Source organism: Colossoma macropomum, unplaced genomic scaffold (assembly GCF_904425465.1).
Source record: "Colossoma macropomum unplaced genomic scaffold, Colossoma_macropomum, whole genome shotgun sequence".
NCBI lineage: Eukaryota > Metazoa > Chordata > Actinopteri > Characiformes > Serrasalmidae > Colossoma > Colossoma macropomum.
In genome coordinates, this window is record NW_023494808.1 from 8,742,818 (window position 1) to 8,762,210 (window position 19,393).

General features: G+C 39.1%; 1 protein-coding gene across 2 annotated transcripts; it reads left to right on the top strand.

Moving 5' to 3' along the window:
• The first annotated feature begins 1,133 nt into the window (after window positions 1–1,133).
• On the top strand, window positions 1,134–8,037 carry LOC118797805 (B-cell receptor CD22-like). 2 transcript variants are annotated; one of them, XM_036557076.1, is made up of 7 exons: window positions 1,134–1,413; window positions 2,128–2,194; window positions 3,198–3,545; window positions 4,299–4,538; window positions 6,546–6,797; window positions 6,908–7,177; window positions 7,278–8,037. In XM_036557076.1, the coding sequence occupies exons 2-7, from the start codon at window positions 2,152–2,154 to the stop codon at window positions 7,541–7,543; spliced, it is 1,419 nt and encodes a 472-aa protein (XP_036412969.1). In that variant the 5' UTR covers window positions 1,134–1,413; window positions 2,128–2,151; the 3' UTR covers window positions 7,544–8,037. The 2 variants fall into 2 exon arrangements, with proteins under 2 accessions (XP_036412969.1, XP_036412968.1); XM_036557075.1 differs by lacking the exon at window positions 1,134–1,413 and adding an exon at window positions 1,448–1,520.
• The last annotated feature ends 11,356 nt before the right edge of the window (window positions 8,038–19,393 follow it).

A 19,393-nucleotide genomic window follows, 5' to 3' on the forward strand; every position in this document is an offset into this window, starting at 1 on the left:
ACAGTAAAGAGGTAACAGTTTATTTGAAGGTTACCTACATAGGGACTACATAACACATGCATAAGCACTGAATAACATATTTATAAAGCAGTATTTGAGTATTTATGACCAGCTCATGATAGTAACCATAAGATGGCACAAGATGCTTTATGAAGTGAATGACACTACATCAAAATAAGGGACCTTAAACTAAAGTGAAGGACATTTCTTCCATTTATAACACTGCTATAAAGCCTCAATCACAAGTAAAGGAACTGAGACCAAAGGTCCAGTTTAGAAGTTCAAATCAGTTCTACATGAGTTAAAGTACAAAATCCTTATGCTATTAAAATGTCATTTGCTTCAGTTTATGATATCTTGACGATTATTGCGTTATAATGTTGTTATTATAAGCTGTTATAAATACATTTGCACAATATAACACACAACTATTGCCTTATAAATAGGATATTCAATGCTCATGCATGTGTTTTAAGGTCCTTATGTAGGTAGGCTTTACATAAAGTGTTACCCAGTAAAGTGTTACCAAACAGTTGAAGCCAGTGCTTCATATTTGTCTGCTAAAACTGTGTAACAACATCCAGTTCCTGCTTGAAAATGCTGTGTTGCAGCTGTGCTGGTGTTAAATACAAACCACTGTGTTTTCCTCCTTCTTTATTCTAAATTTGACTCCTCTACGCCAGACAGGAAATGACATCAGCACTGTACTAAATGTCACACATTCCAAATTCTGCTCATGTAGTGTTTCTACTTTAAATGTTGGTCAGAATCTCATTGTGTCCAGTTCACTGTGAATCAGCTCCATATTTACATCTGCTAAAGCTAAAGCTAAGCTCCATTTATCACTACAGCTAATGAGTGTGTTTGTGCAGTCAGAGCAGCACCGCTGTGAAAGATTTTACTATCATCAGAGTTAATGTGAGCTTCTAGACATCCACCTTCATCTTCCTCAGTCACTGATGCTGGTAAACAGAATGGAGAAGTTTCAAATGAACAACATAATCAGTCAAGCGAAGACCCTGTGCTCAGTGTGTGGTAATATTTGACTGTTATGACTGAGCAGTCTTAGGCAATCATGCTTATAAGATGCTCTGAGCGTTCAGAGAAAAAGAGAAGTTACAGTGTGAAAAAATGGAGCTGCTGGCCGGTTGAAGCCGCCCACACTGTCTACAAAAAAACAAGAAGAGACAGGCAAAAGTGATCGATAACAGGGGAAACTTTGCCTCCAGTCATGTTTTGTATTGACATTTCTCAGTAGAAAACTATCAAACTGCAGAGACTGTAAATATTTCAAAATTAAATAAGGAAGCACATTAAAAAGGAAACTGGAAAATGTAGATTTTTTTTGTGGACGTCTCATGCTGGGCAGGAGGAAGGCCTGCTTGACCTAAAAGAGGAAGAAAGAATGCTAGTGTAAGTAAGAAAGATGAATTTTTAACCACATACAGTCTGACAATTAAAACTGATGAAGCCCCGTCTGGGCTCTGGGTTTGTTCTCTGGGCTCAGTCGCTTAATGAAGGTAGGAATATATTCTTAGTGCTTTTGGAAGTATTGAAGACTTGTTAACTGATGATCTTGTCTTTAAGTCACCAACTATAGTTTGACTATTGTTCTCTAGTGGTGATTTCTGCTATAAAAGGTTTGTGATACTCAGGTATACTTTAAAAAATCACTGTTGCATGAACTTAATTCAGTTGTGCCACACAATTTAACAGTGTCAGTTTACACAGAGTTTGTTACCTCAAATTTAAATGTTAATTGAACAAAATTGAGACATTGCAGTGTAGCTTATTTGGGTGTTTTCATTCATTAAAATGTACTTTCAAAATTTTTTTGTCCATTTTACATAAACCACACACAGTTTGGTTATGTAATATTGACATTTTTTGTGTTATTTATTTATTTATTTTGGTACTTATATAACAAGCAAAACCATGCAAATATGAGGCCTAGTAAAACTACTCATTATATAACAAGCCTCTAAATGATAGAGAAGAATCTGCATGCATGCTTTCAGGGCTCCGTGTCTTCACAATAAAAGTAGTTTGGCAGATTTATAGATGTCAGCTAAGCTTTATGACTTTGTAAGCAAGCAGTATTTTCACATACATGTTCTTACTGCACAGGTTAAATTGCTGATCTCACTCAGAATGTCTCTGACTGTGTCTCTGGTGTTTCTGCTCTTCATCTCTGGTGAGTCAGAGCTTTCCACAAATGTTCTTATCATTTTTAAAGTTTCATTTTAATGATTTATTTTATAGGTGAGATCTGGAGGGTAAAAACGCTGTTTTCACTGTACCTTGCAAATTTTGACTAGATTGACTGGGTTGTAATTGAATATAAACCCATAAAGTTATATTTATGAAAGAATTTAGTCAAATGTGCAAGTTGTATGTTGGGTCCCACTTTATTTGGATGGTTCTCTATAGATGATCTACAGATATATAATCATTAAAAACCTTCTGATGATGATTGATTATCAACAACATTATGGTTAGGGTTAGGTTTAGGAGTAGGTGTAGGCTTTGCCTTGAGGTTAGGATTAGGGTTAGGGACAGATTTAATAGAATCTTTCACACTCAACTTCAACTTAATAGATATTTAATTGAATATTACTAAAAGATATACTGAGCATCTACAATGGACCATCCAAATAAAGTGTTACTGTATGCTGTGTTGAACTTCTAGCCACCCTGGGCTACACTGCTAGGTTTTCAACATGTGTGTTTGAAACTAGTATACATTGTACACAAACTGCAAACTGAGGCAATATCAGTTAAACATTTGACCTCTATTTTTATGAGTGCTAACGAAATTATTTTTTGGACATAAAATTTGACTTTTTCATGTAAGTCAGTGTTTCACAAAAAAGACTTCCAACTGCTCCTGTCTTTTTGGGATGGTGTTGAAGTATAATAGTGATAACACCCTGTAGCTGGTTAGTGAAACTGAAAAACTTGACCTCCAGTCTCTCTTATATGATATTCTGTGAGTTGTGCTATGCGAGTGAAGTGTAACAGTTTTCTGCACTGTGGTAATACCTGTTTTTGTGTAGCACCCCTACCCCCTTCCTACTGTAAGACCTGTGGAGCTTCTCACTTTGTGCTTTCAGCTCCAAATGAGCTCAGATGGGCAGATTTAGAAAAAAAGCAGATTTTATGACATTTTATTTTAATTTCTGTATTTTGTGTTGCAGGAGTTGCTGCTCAGGATGGGTGGGCTGTGAATTACAACTCTAAATCTATCTGTGCTCTAAAGGGCTCTACAGTGACCATGAGCTGCACTTACACATATCCAAGAGGTTACTGGGTCCGAAAAGCTTTCTGGACCAAAGAGTGGACTAAAGGTTTAGAGCCTCCTGATCTGTTATATCAGCCAGAGTACAGAGGCAGAGTTCTGTACCTCGGAGATAAACACAGTGACAGCACTCTCAGATTTAAGACTGTGAGAGAAAAGGATCAAAGTAAATACTACTTCAGATTTATAACAGACCGACCTGGAGGAAAGTATCAAGGTGCAGGTGGAGTTGATCTTTCAGTCACAGGTAAGATCCATCAGCAGAAATAAGACACTGTACTTCATTCACTGGTGTTCAGGATTCACAAAGCAGTTCTGTAATATAATTGCATTAATTGTGCATGCCACAGAAAATCATTCACAAAGCATTTCAGACTAACTTTCAATACCAAACAATATTTTATTTGAAATTTTGGATGCATTATAGAATAAAATCCTAGTTCTAAATGGTCTGATAAAAGTGGTTCGGCAGATTTTTTAAGATGATCGAATACAAGTTATTTCATGGATCATTCTACCAAATAGGTTCAAACCTTTGTGTTTTGCTAGTGACATAAAAATGTGAGACAAAAAAATGTAAATGTTTTTATTTATTTATTCTATTTATTTATTGAATAATTATTCTCTGCATCTTTACACTTGAAAATAAATCAAAATATATTTCTACAAACAATATTGAAAAAGAATGCAAAAAAAAAAAAAGTGTTAGAAGTGTAAATTTAGGCTTTTGGGTTTGGCACCCCTCAATAGAAAGTAAGCTGTAAGTGATTATTTTGTATATATTATATAGTAGCTTATTACTATCTCTATTAATGCTTCAGATTTGAATGTGTTTGTGTTTGGATGTGTTTGTTTATCTTAAAGGGCAGTTCTACCCATTGGTGTAGTCTGAAGTAGCCTTAAGTTTTAGCTTTACTTTTGTGCAGGAAGTCACACCATCACTGATATATTCAGCTAGTTTGAGTCTCCACAGTATGAGTTTGTTTTCTCTGGTTCTCAGATCTCCAGGTGGAGGTTCCTGAGAGAGTGATAGAGGGAGATAAAGTCACTCTCACATGTAAAACCACCTGCAGTCTGACAGTCAGACCAACATTCACCTGGTACAAAAATTGGCATCCTTTATCCTCCAGTACTGACCAGCTCAACCTGCAGTCGGTCAGCAGGGAGGATGCAGGCAGGTATTACTGTGCTGTACTGGGTCAGAGCCTTCGCTCTCCTGAGGTCACTCTTAATGTCAGATGTAAGTACAGATTCATTCATTCTGTCTCAGAAAACAAAGAAAGCTGAGGGTTCATGCTGAACTGTTTGTATTAAAACCCAAAGCTGAGGCATCATCAGTAATATCTATTTATAAAGTAATAAATCAGTGGTTAATAATTACTGTGGTTAATAATTCCAGCCCTGGAGATCCATTTACTGCACATTTTTGTGTTTTCCACAACTAAGCTCATGTTTGGTAATGGGACAGTAATGTGTCTGTAAGATGTTGTAGCATATTTGGTAAATGTGCTCATGTCTATTCCAGCAGCATGTGTTTTATGGGGTTTGTTCTTATGGGGACTTATTGTGAAGGTGGGCTAGCTGCCGAGCTGTGTATATGCATTAAGGGTAAGAAATGGGAGAGTTGGGAGCTCAGAAGGGCAAAGTGCAGACCAAGCCTGAGATTCTCTTCTCATCTCAGGCCTCAGCCTGAGCTAATGCTAGAGCTAGAATTAGCCTAAAGCCCATTTATGCATGGCAAAGCTGTGGCCAACTACAGCTGTTAATAAAGCACAATACAGTGTGTATAAGCTGTGTCTCATCTTTCCTAGTGGTAAACGCTGCAATATGTTTAAATTAAATGGCAATCAAAGGAATATTCCTTGCACTTACTTATCAGTCTATTTAGAAGATTAGCTTACATTTCTTGCAAGAGTGCTGAATCCACCTTCATAGACAGCAGCTTGCAAAGGAGACCATCATTTTCAGTGCACAGGAAGAAATATCTGGGTCCTCTGTTTTTGTAGTGTACAAAACTCTTGCAAAGTTACTTGCATATATGTTCTTTATAGCATTTAATCACGCTAACTCAACTGTTTCATTTGACGGCAGATCTGTTGATTCAGTCTCACTGAAAACCCAGTCATATTTCAACAATCAAAATCTGGAAAGTATGTCTGAAAGTGCTCATTCAGGCTTTGGAGGTGCTGTTGTCTGGTGCAGATTTACATAGCTGAAGAAACATGATGCAGTCTGCATTCCATTATTCCTTGCAAAAGGCAGTCTTTCATTTGAATCCACTGATTTGATCACTTGTTCACAGTATATTTTTGTTGTGTTCCTGCATGTTTGTGTTCAGTTCATTAAATTTTCCAAAGATGTCTGTGCTTTATGCAAGATGGCTCTATTTATTTATTTATTTACTATTACTTATTTATTGTATTATTTATTTATTTTTTAACATTGTTAAACTTGTTTCGAACATCCTTCCTGTAGACAAACAACGATCCCATTTGTAACATGTGGGGTTGTAACCACTAGTTTGCAAAATGTTCGAGTTCTATGAGCAGTAAATTAACACCCAAGTTCAAAGTAAAGGAACATAACTCCAATGAATAAAATACACAACAACAAAAAAAAACACTCTAGCAGTGTCACAAGAGATAAGCCCAAGACTGAACCAAGCCCTGCTTATATAGGGGAAAACATAAGTGATGGTTAATGAATTGCAGGTGATACAGATTAAAACTATACAGGATGTAGTGGAGAATGTCTACCAATATTTGAACTAACTTTAATTAGTTAAAGCTCTGCTGTAAGACAGTGATTCCCAACTCTTGTCCTGGCAAACCCACTGCAGCGAATGGTCTTTCGTACTGGGACAAATAAATCTTTAATTCGTTTTTTGTTTGTAGGCTTATTCAGTCATTTATTTTTATGTATGTTAATGGTGATTCACCACCTTTACACACCATTGTGACATGCTTAGTAAGTCATTAAATGCACTCAAAGATAAAGTATTTTCTTTCTTTAAAAATCTAAATACCAGATGCACATGTAATGGAGTAAATATTTATTTATTTGTCATCATATAACCAAGAAAAAGTCCTAATTTTTTCCATCATCTGGTGAAATTAATTTAAAAAACTGCAACAATAATAATCCTCAGTTGTCTCTATAATAGCTAACTGCAGTAAACTATAAAGAAGTTCATCAGGATTTTATCATCAGCACCCCCATGAAGTGTAATGTGTCTTTCTACCTCTAGATGGCCCAAAGAGTGTCTCAGCATCCATCAGTCCCTCTGGTGAAATAGTGGAGGGCAGTTCAGTGACTCTGACCTGCAGCAGTGATGCAAACCCACCTGTGGAATATAACTGGTTTAAAGGAACATCATTAGTAGCAGAAGGAGAGACTTACACAATGAACAAGATCAGCTCTGTGGACAGTGGAGAATACAAGTGCAGGTGCAGCAATGGATACATAGTCAAATACACTGCTGTAACTCTGAATGTTCTGTGTAAGTGCGGGTTTACTTGTTCCAGTGGATTGCATGTTTTTAATCTCTTTTGTAAAGATCTAATATCTTGTGATGACTAGATCACTCACTGCTTTTGTCCTGTTATTTAGATCCTCCAAAGAACGTCTCAGTGTCCATCAGTCCCTCTGGTGAAATAGTGGAGGGCAGTTCAGTGACTCTGACCTGCAGTAGTGATGCAAACCCACCTGTGCAGAGCTACACCTGGTTTAAGAAACTGAGCAGTGGAACTCTGCAGAAATCAAAAAGTCAGATCTACAACATCTCAAACATCAGCTCTGCAGAGAGTGGGGAATATCAGTGCATGGCAGCCAACACGCAAGGTTCTCGATACGCAGAGTACAAGTCATTAACAGTTTTATGTAAGCTTTTATTCTGCTTGTTGGAAATATTTAAGCTGATATAATTAGAAACATCATCTACAGTTATAAACATGCCTTACTGCCATTCTGTTTTTCCTAGATGCTCCAAAAAAAGCCCAGGCATCCATCAGTGAAACAGCAGAGGGCAGTTCAGTGACTCTGACCTGCAGCAGTAATGCAAACCCACCTGTCCAGAACTACACCTGGTTTAAAGAAGGTGGAAGCTCACCTGTAGGATCTAGACACAGTTACACGGCTCTACAGAGTGGATCCTACTACTGTGTGGCTCAGAATGAACACGGATCTCAGAAATCAGCTGCAGTGACTGTCACTGTAAAACGTATGAATTGTAAAATAGCTGTTTAATCTGGGAAACATTTTGTTAAATTCCTAAAAGAAATTAGCATAACTTGAACCAGACTTTCCTGTTTCTCTCCACACAGGGGTTTGGAATGCAGTTCTATATGCCGTTCTAGGCATGGTAGCTGTTGGATGTTTATTTGCCATCATTGCTGTTTTGTGTGTAAGGTAAGAATATACTTAATAATTCTGTTTTTCTTCTTCTACTAATTATTAATATTGTTATCATTCTATTTCAGAAGGAAAAGAAAGCATGATTCAGCCAATTATGCAGAACAAAAACAGGCAAGTCCCCTAAAACAAAAGTTTTATACAGTTACACAAGTATTTGATAATAAAATACAAAAGAAAACACTATTTTGAACTCTATTCATTTTGATTATTTCCTGTTCATGGTATACACATGCTCACATTTGCTAACAAACCAATCACAGGTGTCTGAAATGTTTTACAGTATTTGTTCCAACATTTCAGTTTTACATTTAAATAAATAATAATAATAACGGTTGACATTTCTGGTCTATGGTGACCATTACTTCTCAAAAAAAAAAAACAAGAGTACATTGCACAGATGTTGTGTTTTGCATGCATTCATGGAAAAAAATCTCTGCAAGTTACACATTATGAAACCTTTAAGTCAGACAAAATAAGGCTGGGAACTGTACTTCCACTCTGCAGTTGTGTTCCCTCTTAGAGAATGATTTCAGTTTCATCAAAGTTACAGGGTTGAACCTTTTCATTGTTTGGATCCTTCATGAGGTGAAGAAGCTTGCATGTATTAGGAAAGCAGAAAATTTTACTGCCTGGAGCTTTAACACCATTCAGGGTCTCCTGGGACAGACAGGTCTTAGCAGAGGTGCCAGACTAAACATACGCTATATAGATAAATGTATTGGAACCCACTTCTTAAATCATTATACCCAGGTGTTTCATTCAGTCCCATTGCCACAGGTGTGTAAAATCAAGCACCTAGCCATGAAGTCTGCCTTTACAAACATTTCTGAAAGAATGGGTCATTTTAAAGAGCTCACTGAATTCGACCGCGGTGCTGTAATAGGATGCCACTGTTAAAAAAGTTAGTTCGCAAAATGTCTTCCCTCCTAGATATTCCAGATCTGTGAGTGATATTATTGAACTGTGAGTGATATTATTGAAAAATAGAAGCATTTAGGAATCACTGCAACTCTGCCATGAAGTGTCAGACCATGTGAAATTAAAGAGCGGGTCGTCGAGTGCTGAGGGGCATAGTGCATAAAAATGCCTAGTGGCAGATGAAGTGGTGTAAAGCACACTGCCACTGAACTCTGGAGCAGTGGAAACGTATCCTGTGGAGAGAAGAATCACGCTTCCCTATCTGTCAGTCTGATGGACGAGTCTGGTTTTGGCGAATGCCAGGAGAACGTTACCCGTCTGCCTGCATTGTGCCAACTGTACAGTTTGGTGGAGGAGGGATAATGATACAGGGCTGTTTTTCAGGGGTTGGCCTAGAACCTTAAGTTCCAGTGAAGGGAAGTCATCAGCATACCAAGACATTTTGGACAGTTCTATGCTTCCAACTTAATGGGAACAGTTTGGGGAAGAACCTTTCTGTTCCAGCATGACTGAGCCCCAGTGCACAAAGCAAGGTCCATAAAGGCATGGCTGGGTGAGTTTGGTGCAGAAGAACTTGACTGGCCCTCACAGAGCCCTGACCTCAACCGCATCAAACACCTTTGGGATGAACTAGAATAGAGACTGACGGATGAATGGGCCAAATTTCCCACAGACACATACAAATCTTGTAGAAAACTTCCCAAAAGAGTGGAAGCTGTTGTAGCTGCAAAGGGAGACCAACTCTACATTAATGCCTATGGATTTAGAATGAGATGTCATAAAAGCTTACGGAAGAAGGCAATGATAAACATGTTCTGTAAAAACCACAAGGATAGGCACAAAAGAACAATTGTTGAGATAATTGTGCCATAACATGGGATAGTGAGGTTGGATGGCACTCGTGTGACTGAGGACAAGCCAAGTAGAGTTTATACATGACATGGCTAGATGACAGCCTTCTAGATGTATAGTTGCTTATATTAACAAGCAAGAAAAAAGCTGGAGTATGAATCATGGTAAGCAGGGGGTCATGAAAATGGAAATTGATAATGCTTTAACTTCAAATTGATGAGCAAACTAAAATAGACACTTTGAATCATAGGAGCACACCATTTACTGTTCAAGTCATGAACAACAAGGAAGAAATGCAGCAGCTTCTGATGTCAATAAGGACATTAACAAGACTTTATTTGGACATAGCGCTGTGAATGATTGACGTCAATCTGATTTTGTAGACAACCATTCAACTTTACAGTCATACAGGTTTATGTCCCAACAATGAGTGCAAGCAAGAAGAAATCAAAGTTCTATGGAGCTCAGGCTGAAAGGGGTTGGCCAAACCATATGACATCACCAAATTTTCATAATGTCCATGAGCGGTAATGAATGCTGTCTTCCACTCACCCTACTTTTAGGAGGTGCAGTACCAGGCATTAAATCGATGGCACAATCCCTGTGATTTCTGTGATTGATGAAATTCTGTGATTTAGTTTGGTGATTGCCTGTGCTAGCGTTTAGCACTTAGTTTCAATAACTTTTTGACCTATGACCCCTTGGAGTCTGAATAATAATAAAAGAGTTGACAGCAGATGCAAGGACATGCATTTAATCTTTTTTGACAGTACATAAAAAATAATATGATAAAATATATTATGAAATGATGAGCATAAGTGTAGAAACATGACTATAAATGTTCTGTATTGTAGATTTAGTTCTGTTTGATTCTGTTTAAGTTGGCATTGCCATGTGATTACCAATTAGGAAATTCGTATTAAATATTGTATAAATTATAGAATAGAATTAGAATAGAATTCAGAACCATTAGCCAACTGTGTTTGCACACAGAGGGATTAGACCTCTGCATTTACCTCATCTGTGCAGTGAAACACCCACATATATGCACACTAGTGAACACACACACTTGGGGACAGTAAGCACACTTGCCTGGAGCAGTGAGGAGCCCTAGCCATGGCACCCGGGGAGCAGTTGGGGGTTAGGTGCCTTGCTCAAGGGCACTTCAGTCACACACTGTTGGCCAAGGGGATCAAAGCGGTGACCTTCCGGTCACAAGGCTGGTTCCCTAACCTCTAGCCCACTACTGCCCCCTGGAGGCAGTCTATAATAAATGACTACAATAAATGACTTACAGGAAAAAAAAAAAATCTTTAATGATATTTGTTGCAGAGACATAAAAAGCACCATTTGTGATAATGACCCTATAACACTTACCATTTTATTATCTCAGTAAAACTTTACTCTCTGATATGATTTACTGATTTATCATTTGCAGTGTGTCATTATTTCTCACTGCAGGAAAATATCTACAGCAATGTTGCAATGGGAGCAGCAACAAATGATACAGCACCTGATCCAGATCTGTCCAATCAGGATGATGTTTATTATGCCAGTGCAGTGCCCAGAGCCAGAAACTCAGATTCTGCCTTTGGAACTGATGAGGAGGTTCAATATGCCAGCATCCAGTTTCACTGTGATAAAGTCGTAGAGAAGACTGAAGGGGACCGCACTGAGTATGCTAGAGTTAGATTTACTCATGCTAGTGCTAACAACAGGTGAGAAAAACAACCTTATCAAACTATTTGATTCTGTTAATTTGATCACTCTTACATAGCATAAAAATAAAAAATATTTAAATAATGAATTCAAATGTATTACACTGTGTTTGCTTTCTTGATGCAGGTCTTCTACTTCCATGACTGAGGATCCATCAGAGATCTACAGCACTATGGAATAAACCTGATGTGGACTATGGTTATACTCCATGGACAAAACTTTCATCTGCATAGGTCTTTTAGAAGGAGGGAACAAGCTATCAATTCCATTTATACCACACAGCATTCTGGAATCTACCCATTGCCCCTTTTCTCTGTAATCTCCATTTCTCTGTTTCAAGACCTCAAACAAGACCCATTTCTTTTAGATATCAATCAACATTGCCTGCTATTTTTTTGTTCTGAGTATTCAGAAGAATTTAAAGTAGTCTCTTTGTGCCTAACAACAATACATGTCTGGGGACCACTTGTTAAACTTTTGTTGCTGGATTGTGGCAAAATCTACTGTTAACAGGGGCATGCTCCCTCCCCAAATTCTTCAAGCTCTTACAACATCCACAGCTGCAAAAGAGGCTACGTAGATGCTATTTCTAATGGAATTGTTTTTCCTTTTCAAGAGGTAAAGTTTCTTTTTATATGTGTGTTCCACACATATGACACACATCTAAATGCTTAACGGGGTTTTGGGGGTATTTTTCAGCTATGTCAAATTGGCTATATCAATGGGCTATGGCAGGCTTGTTGTCCGTCATGTTGATGAGTGCATCATTGCCACTTTGAGTGACATTCTTAGGATTCAGTCAAATCAGTTTAGAAATTGCACACTCAGTTGGATCCCACCCACATTTTGTCCAAACATTGTCATGGTATTCTGCAGACATTCCTTTTGTGAGATCACATCTGGCCCTGCAAAACTAGTCTTAAACCGGTGAGCCAAATTTAGCCTTGAACAACCGGACTGTACTACACCCTCTACAGGACGCCAGCCATCACTTGGAGAACATGAAGCCCACTTTTAAAGGTCTACCCAAATTACATTGACAGTTTCCTACTTTGCTACTTGCAGAGAACATTCTTATTTTCCAATAGCCTATTGACTACACTTCATTTTTAACTGAAAGCTAACTGTCTGTATCATGTCTCACACAGCTAACCACCAGTTGGTTGTGATTGACATTAGTTCTACAATTTTCTTTGAATGATGTCACATACAGCCCCTCGGTCCAACTTATTAATTTAACCTAGCTTTTGTCTAAAGTGGTTGGCTCTCACAGACTTGACTGCTCTTCACTGGAACTAAGTCACTTTCATAACGCCTGTAACTGTTGTAATGCCAGGGACAGGAACTCAGGAGACTGGTGTAATTCTTACCCAGGATTGGTACAGTTATTAAGTGCTGTTATTACTGTGTGACCGAGAATCAGAGAAGAAACGATGCAAGACAATTTTTTTTGTCTTATATTCCGGCTAGCTTACATTCCTCATTATATTCTCTACGACAACATGACCAGCCTCAAATCCAGTCAAAACAACACTTTCTCAATATGGTGTGGTGGTTTATGCTAGCGTGTGAAATTATGAAATCCCAACTTCCTCTTTTGTCATGACACGGCACTCTTCCTCTTTTGCTCACTCTCACACTCACTTTCTCTTCCGCCATGTCCACTTTGCATGTGTCCACTCCTCTGTGGTGCTCTTTGTCAAATATGAATTTCACTGCTGATAATATTTTTTAAAGAAACCTGTTTAAATATATCTGCTTATTGCAGTGATTTTGGTCCAACTGGTCCTCAGAGCCACCTAGGCAGTTCACAATTTTAATCCATCCCATCTCATACAGATTAAGAGACTTTCTAGGGGAGTGGGGTCTACTAATCTACAGTTAACAGTAGACATAAACAGCAGTAGCAACAACGAGGAGCTTCAAGTTCTGATTTTTCTCTTTTACTCTGCGTTTAGTTTTTGTAAATGCCATAGACACTAATTGTGGCTAGCTAGTCATTTTATTTAATTAATTTTTTTATTATTATTATTTTTTTTTTTTTCATCTGACTCAAGTGAACCTGTTATGATTGCAATCATTAGTTTACACCATTTCCAGCTCAGCACATTTGGTACCCCAGCAAGAAGTGTAACCAAATTTAGATCTTAGAAAAAATGATGTGGTGATTAGGAGCTCAGTTTATCAACTGTATTCCTGCTGTGAACTTCTGAGTTTGGTACTGAAATGTATAAGATTTGCATTGTACAACAGATCAGCAGCAAATTGTAAATGACATAACTCATGACATTCATGACTCATGACATTCATGACTTAAATCAAGTTTTTTCTATTAATCTAATTGCACCAAACTTTCAGCATAGCTTAAAAATAACCAGGGTTACATTTAAAAATTGAAATTAAATTGCATTATGTTGCACCATTCATGTTGCAAATATGTGAACTCAGATTGAAACTTTATTCAGGGATTAAATAAAACTAAAACTTCCAAATGAATAAAACTAAATTAAAACTTCAAATTGAAGTGTTTTAGATTTACAAAATGTATTTTAAAATGGGCAATAACACAAAGTATCTCTCTCTCTAAAGAAAAATATGTATATAAAGCACCTCAAAAACTTCTTGTAACTCACACGGTCGCTCACTGATGGTTAACGGGCTGACAGTTCTCCAGAAGGGAGAGCTTTTAGCACTCAAGTAACTTTTGAGTACATCAGTAAAATAGAAGAAAACAACACAGCGGCAGGATCTCTAATGTTTTTCAGCTAAAAATGGTGTGTATATTAAGTAAGCATCTTAAGATAGACTAAATATATTCCACATAACATGGTTTTGCTGAAGTAGTTGATCTAGGATGAACAGCTTGGCAGAGATCTAATAGGATAACATGCTACCCTAATAATGTTTGGTATTAGGCTTTAGACCTGAATAATTATCAGCGTGTATTTACAGCATAGCAGTGCTGCTCTGACAGGCCTGTGAAAATCAGAGATCTGCACAAACACACTCATTGGCTTTAGCAGATGGAAATATGTTCACAGTGGACTGGACACAATGAGATTCTGACCAACATTTAAAAGTAGAAACACTACATGAGCAGAATTTGTAAAGAGTGACGTTTAGTTCAGCCCTGATGATGTCATTTCCTGTGTGTCTGGAGTACATAAGTAGTCTCATTCAAACTAAAAAAAGAAGAAGAGGTTCATTATAATTCAGTTTTCAAGCAGAAATCAGAAAGATGTGGTTCAGTATGTTGTTTCTAATGTTTAGCTGGTAAATATGCAGCTTAACTTTTGATAATCTCTCTCTGCTGGCTGTTTGAGGTGATGATGTCAGAGATGGTTCATCATTTTCTCCAACTATCATCTTCTGTTGGTTTGTACTGTCATCTAGAGGAATGTAGCTGTAATTACATGTACACTGTTCTACAAGGCCCATCACTGACTGACTGATATCTGGAGCTCTGTATGAGCTCACCTAACACTTCATCCATCTAATTAACTAAACTAACTGTGTTGGATGCTAGCTGTAAGTACAAGCAAAACACGCAACATCATTGCACCTATACTGGAGAGCATTCATATAATGCTCTCATTGTGTCCAGTCCACCATGAATCAGCTCCATATTTCCATCTGCTAAAGCTAAAGCTAAACTCCATTTATCACTACAGCTAATGAGTGTGTTTGTGCAGTGCTACTCTGATCTTCACAAGGCCTGTCAGAGCAGCACTGCTGTGCTAGGATCTGATTCTGAAATATAAAACAGGAAGGAATCTGATCCTGAAGCAGCTCTGAGAGGTGATGAGCTCTGGCTTATCGAGACCCATGAATGTCCTCTGGTATACCATAATATCTGAATTTATGGTGATAAATGGCTTGAGCTGTCTGAAAAGCATCATGGATACTAGGAAAAGCTACAAATCTGACACTGCAGGAGAATCTATCTGTGATAGTTAAAATGATGGTATGACCTTCTGATGGTGGGAGACCAATAACAAAGTCAATGGCAATATAGGACCAGGGCTAATTTGGTACAGGAAGGGCCATGAGTTCCCCTCTGGGTAATGTCTTTGAGGTTTTATAGTGTGCACAGACGGAACCAGAGGAAAAGAATCTATGAACATCAGCCTTTAGGAACTCCCACCAATACCGGTTTGTAATGAGCTGCTGTGTGTGAGTCTCCCCTGGGTGTCCTGAGGTGAGAGAAGAGTGAACCCACGAAATAAGGGGATCTCTGAACTGGTCAGGGACATTTATCTGGAGGGCAGTGGGTAGGTATGTTGATATTTTGAAGGGTTTTACTTGATCTCCTCATCTAATTTGGGGAAGAATAGGTTTAGGTTCACAGACTTCTCTTTGTCATTCTAATGTACATGGGACAGGGCTTTGGCTTTGGAATTACGGGTACCAGGACAAAATGAAATATTGAACTGAAAGCGTGAGAAGAAGAGTGACCAACGAGCCTGGTGAGGATTAAGGCATCTGGCTGGCCCCAACAACCGGGAAATGTGGTGAGTGTTCCCACAAAGGGGTTGGTTTCGAAGTCTGTACTCCATCCTGTTACCATTCGCTGCTAACAATCTTCTCGTCATTAGTGTTAATTGACTCAGGAGCCAAGGGAAATTTCATCCATTCAGATGTAGTGTCTCAACCGTATGTTCCGGTACAAAATCTCCAGACACCAGTCAGTGACGCCGCACTGGCCTCGATGGAGTGGATCCTGTCTCATCCGTCACCGAACCTGTTCAACTAGGCCGGCTTTCTTCACAAAGAACTATTACTTTTCCTTGTCATTGACTTTTCAGAATTCTCTGGTATTTTAGGTCTCCCCTGGAAGCAAAAACACAACCTTCAAATCTATTATTCTAACAGAGCGATTACAGTCTGGTCAGATTGTTGCCTTTCTAATTGCTAATTCTCACATCACCAGAACTTAGGTTTAGATATACCACCATTGAGAGCCCAGAGCCCACTCACACTGAATATTCTGATTTGATTGAGGTTTTCAGCAAAAAGAATGCCACTGAACTTCTATCATCATCCTTATGATTAATCCATTGACATTATTGAAGGTGCCACTTTGCTTAAATCACATGTGTACCCTCCTAAGCAAGAGGAAAAGAAAGCCATGGGGGGATACATTGATGAGGTGTTAGCTCAAGGTTTTTTCCATCCACATCACCAGCCACATCCGGGTGTTTCTTCATCAAAAAGATGGATGGCGGTCTCAGGTCTTGTATTGGCTATCACACTCTCAACAACATTACCAACAAATTTGCATACCCCATGCTTCAAATCCCTGTCACTCTAGAACAACTTTGTGGTGCCTAGTATTTCACCAAATTAGACCTTCATAGTGCCTACAACTTGATATATATATATATATTAAAGAAGGGGACGAATGGAAAGCTGCTTTCAATACCACAAGGGCCACTATGAGTACTCAGTCATGCCTTTTGGTCTGTCCAATGCTCTGTCAGTCTTCCAAACATTCATCAAAGACATCCTCTGAGACATGATAGGAAAATTTGTAATTGCATACATTAATGACATTCTAATTTACTCACCTGACTACAACACTTACGTACAACAAGTCCGCCAAGTCCTGCACCACCTGCTAGAGGAGAAATGTGAATTTCAGCTTCAAAGAGTCTCATTCCTAGGGTAAATCATTAGCTCTCAGGGAAACAACCAGAAGGTGGAAGCCGTTGTCAAGGTTTTGGCAATTCCTAGGTTTTGGCAATTTTTATAGAAGGCTCATTCAAAATTTCAGTTCTATCGCTGCACCTCTCACAGCCCTTCCCAAGTGAGCATCCAAAACGCTAGTGTGTGGAGTCCAGCAACAGAAACCGTATTTCATAACCTCAAAATAGCATTCACTTCAGCGCCAATTCTCACCCAGACTCTTCCAAACCATTCGTAGTGAAGGTAGATGCTTCTGAGACCGGAGTTGGTGCCATTCTATCACAGTGTAGTGGTGACCCTGAGAAGCTATACCCCATAGCATTTTATTCCCACAAACTGAGCCCTGCACAGCAGAATTATGGCATAGAAGATCATGAACTTTTAGCACTGGTTGGAGGGAGCTGCTTGCTCTTTCTTACTACATACTGACCGTAAGACCATTATCTTTGCTCCACAAAATGTTTAAACCCTAGACAGGCTTGAAGGTCCCTGTTTTTCTCCCATTTCCAGTTTAGCATTTCATACTGCCCTGGTTCCCATAATCCAAAGGCTAATGCCCTGTCACAAATTCACCAGTGTGACCAAGAGAAGGAGATCCAGTCTGAGCCTGAATCTATTCTTCCCCTGTCTCTACAAATAGGCTCTATTCCTTAGGAGCTTGATGATGAGATAGCTAAAGCACTTGAACATGTTTAGGCTCCAGACAACTGTCCACAGAATAACCACTACATGCCAGATCAATTTCGTGGTTGTCTGATAACCTGGGCTCTCTTAGCTCCAGTCATCCTAGTGAGTTCCGTATGCAACAACTGTTGTTAAACCGTGGGAAAAACTTAATTAGGATATATATATATAGATTCATGTCTTCTTGCTTGGTTTGTGCCCAAAGTAAAACACCCAAAACACTCTATTATTCTCACAGTTGTTGATCATTTCTCTAGAGGTGTTAAATTCATCTCTTTCAAGTCCCTGCCTAACACTTTTGATACAGCTCTAGCCCTGTATGAACACATTTTTCATAATTTCGGCATTCCAAAAGATTTATTATCAGATAGGTGTTCAAAATTTACATCCAGAGTCTGGTCTGGTTTCTGTGAGCACTTGGATAAACAGTCAGTCTTACCTCAGAACATCCCCCACAATCTAACAGACAAGGTAAAAGAGTAAATTAGGAGTTAGGAAAGTTTCTTCATGCATTTAGCAGCAATAACTCTACGAACTGGTCTAAATTTTTGATTTGGGGTGAAATCGCACAAAATTCTCTAATATGCTCAGCAACTCATATGATGCCCTTCTAGTGCATCCTGGGTTATCAACCTCCTCTCACCCCCTAGACTGCTACCACTTCAGACATCCCAGCTGTCGACCGCTGGATGAAGCATAGAGAGGAGGTCTGGGAGCAGACCCACTGCAGTATTGAGGCGGCCCTGCAGCATGTGAAAGAACAAGTAGACGGGTGTTGGGTGGAGGCTCCCTCCTTTAAGCCTGGAGACCCGATCTGGCTTTCCACTCGGGATCTCAGGTTTGGGGAGGGCTGTCATAAGTTATAGCCAAAATCACTGGAGGTGTAGGGCACACCGGTGTATGCAGTCCGTCAGGTGCTGGACTCCTGATGGCGTGGAGAGAATCTCCTGTACCTCTTCGAGGGGTATGGACCAGAGGAGAGAAACTGGGTAGCAGCAAGGACATCCTTGACCCTAGTTGGTGGCAGATTTCCATGCCAGGCATCCAGAGAAACCGGCTCCACGTCCTAGAAAATATCCACAGAAAAACATCTTGAGTTTCTGCCCGGTCTGATCCAGTAGCCCGGTCCCATCTGGTGCTGGGACTCTGTATATAATCAGTCTTTTTGTAACCTCACAATGGGAATTATTGTCACCTTGTGCATACTGAGCATTCTCATATTAGTTAGTGTTTCTCTGTGTATGACCCGTATTCTGTTCATGACCTTGATTTCTGTCTTGTCCCTTGGCTCAGTTTTAGTTTTCTGGTTGTTGACTCCCTGCTTTTGTTTATCAACTGTGATTTTGGATTCTCCCTCTGGCATTAAAGTTCTAAACTCAAGCCTCTTCTGTGAGCATCTGGTTCCATCTGCCACCATTACACATAGTTTGTCACTGTTGTGTTTTACCTGTGCTGTAGTTGAAATGCTCATAGAAACTGATGTATGACATCACAGTGTCTGTATATTCATCTAGCCCATCTGTTGGGCTAGATGAATGTACAGTCCAGTTTGTGGATTCATAGCAGCCCTGTAGTTTTTCAGGCTCTCCTCTGGTCTACCTCTTCACTGTTGTGATGACAGGCTTGTTGGTTTTGAGTTTCTGCCTGTATGTGAGGATGATGTGAACGACACTGTGTCTGGCGAAATGTAAACAGCGACCAGAATGAAAGAACAAAACAATATGGGAGAGTAGATCAGTTTGAAGTGGAGGAAAAGAGACTCCAGATGAGGAGTGCCTGATTTTAACAGTACTGTGACATGTTTACACCAACGTTCGTTGATAT

Coding starts and splice junctions, on each gene's coding strand:
- LOC118797805 (XM_036557075.1), top strand. Junction 2,195..3,197: donor GTTTCTGCTCTTCATCTCTG/GTGAGTCAGAGC, acceptor TTTGTGTTGCAG/GAGTTGCTGCTCAGGATGGG. Junction 3,546..4,298: donor AGTTGATCTTTCAGTCACAG/GTAAGATCCATC, acceptor TCTGGTTCTCAG/ATCTCCAGGTGGAGGTTCCT.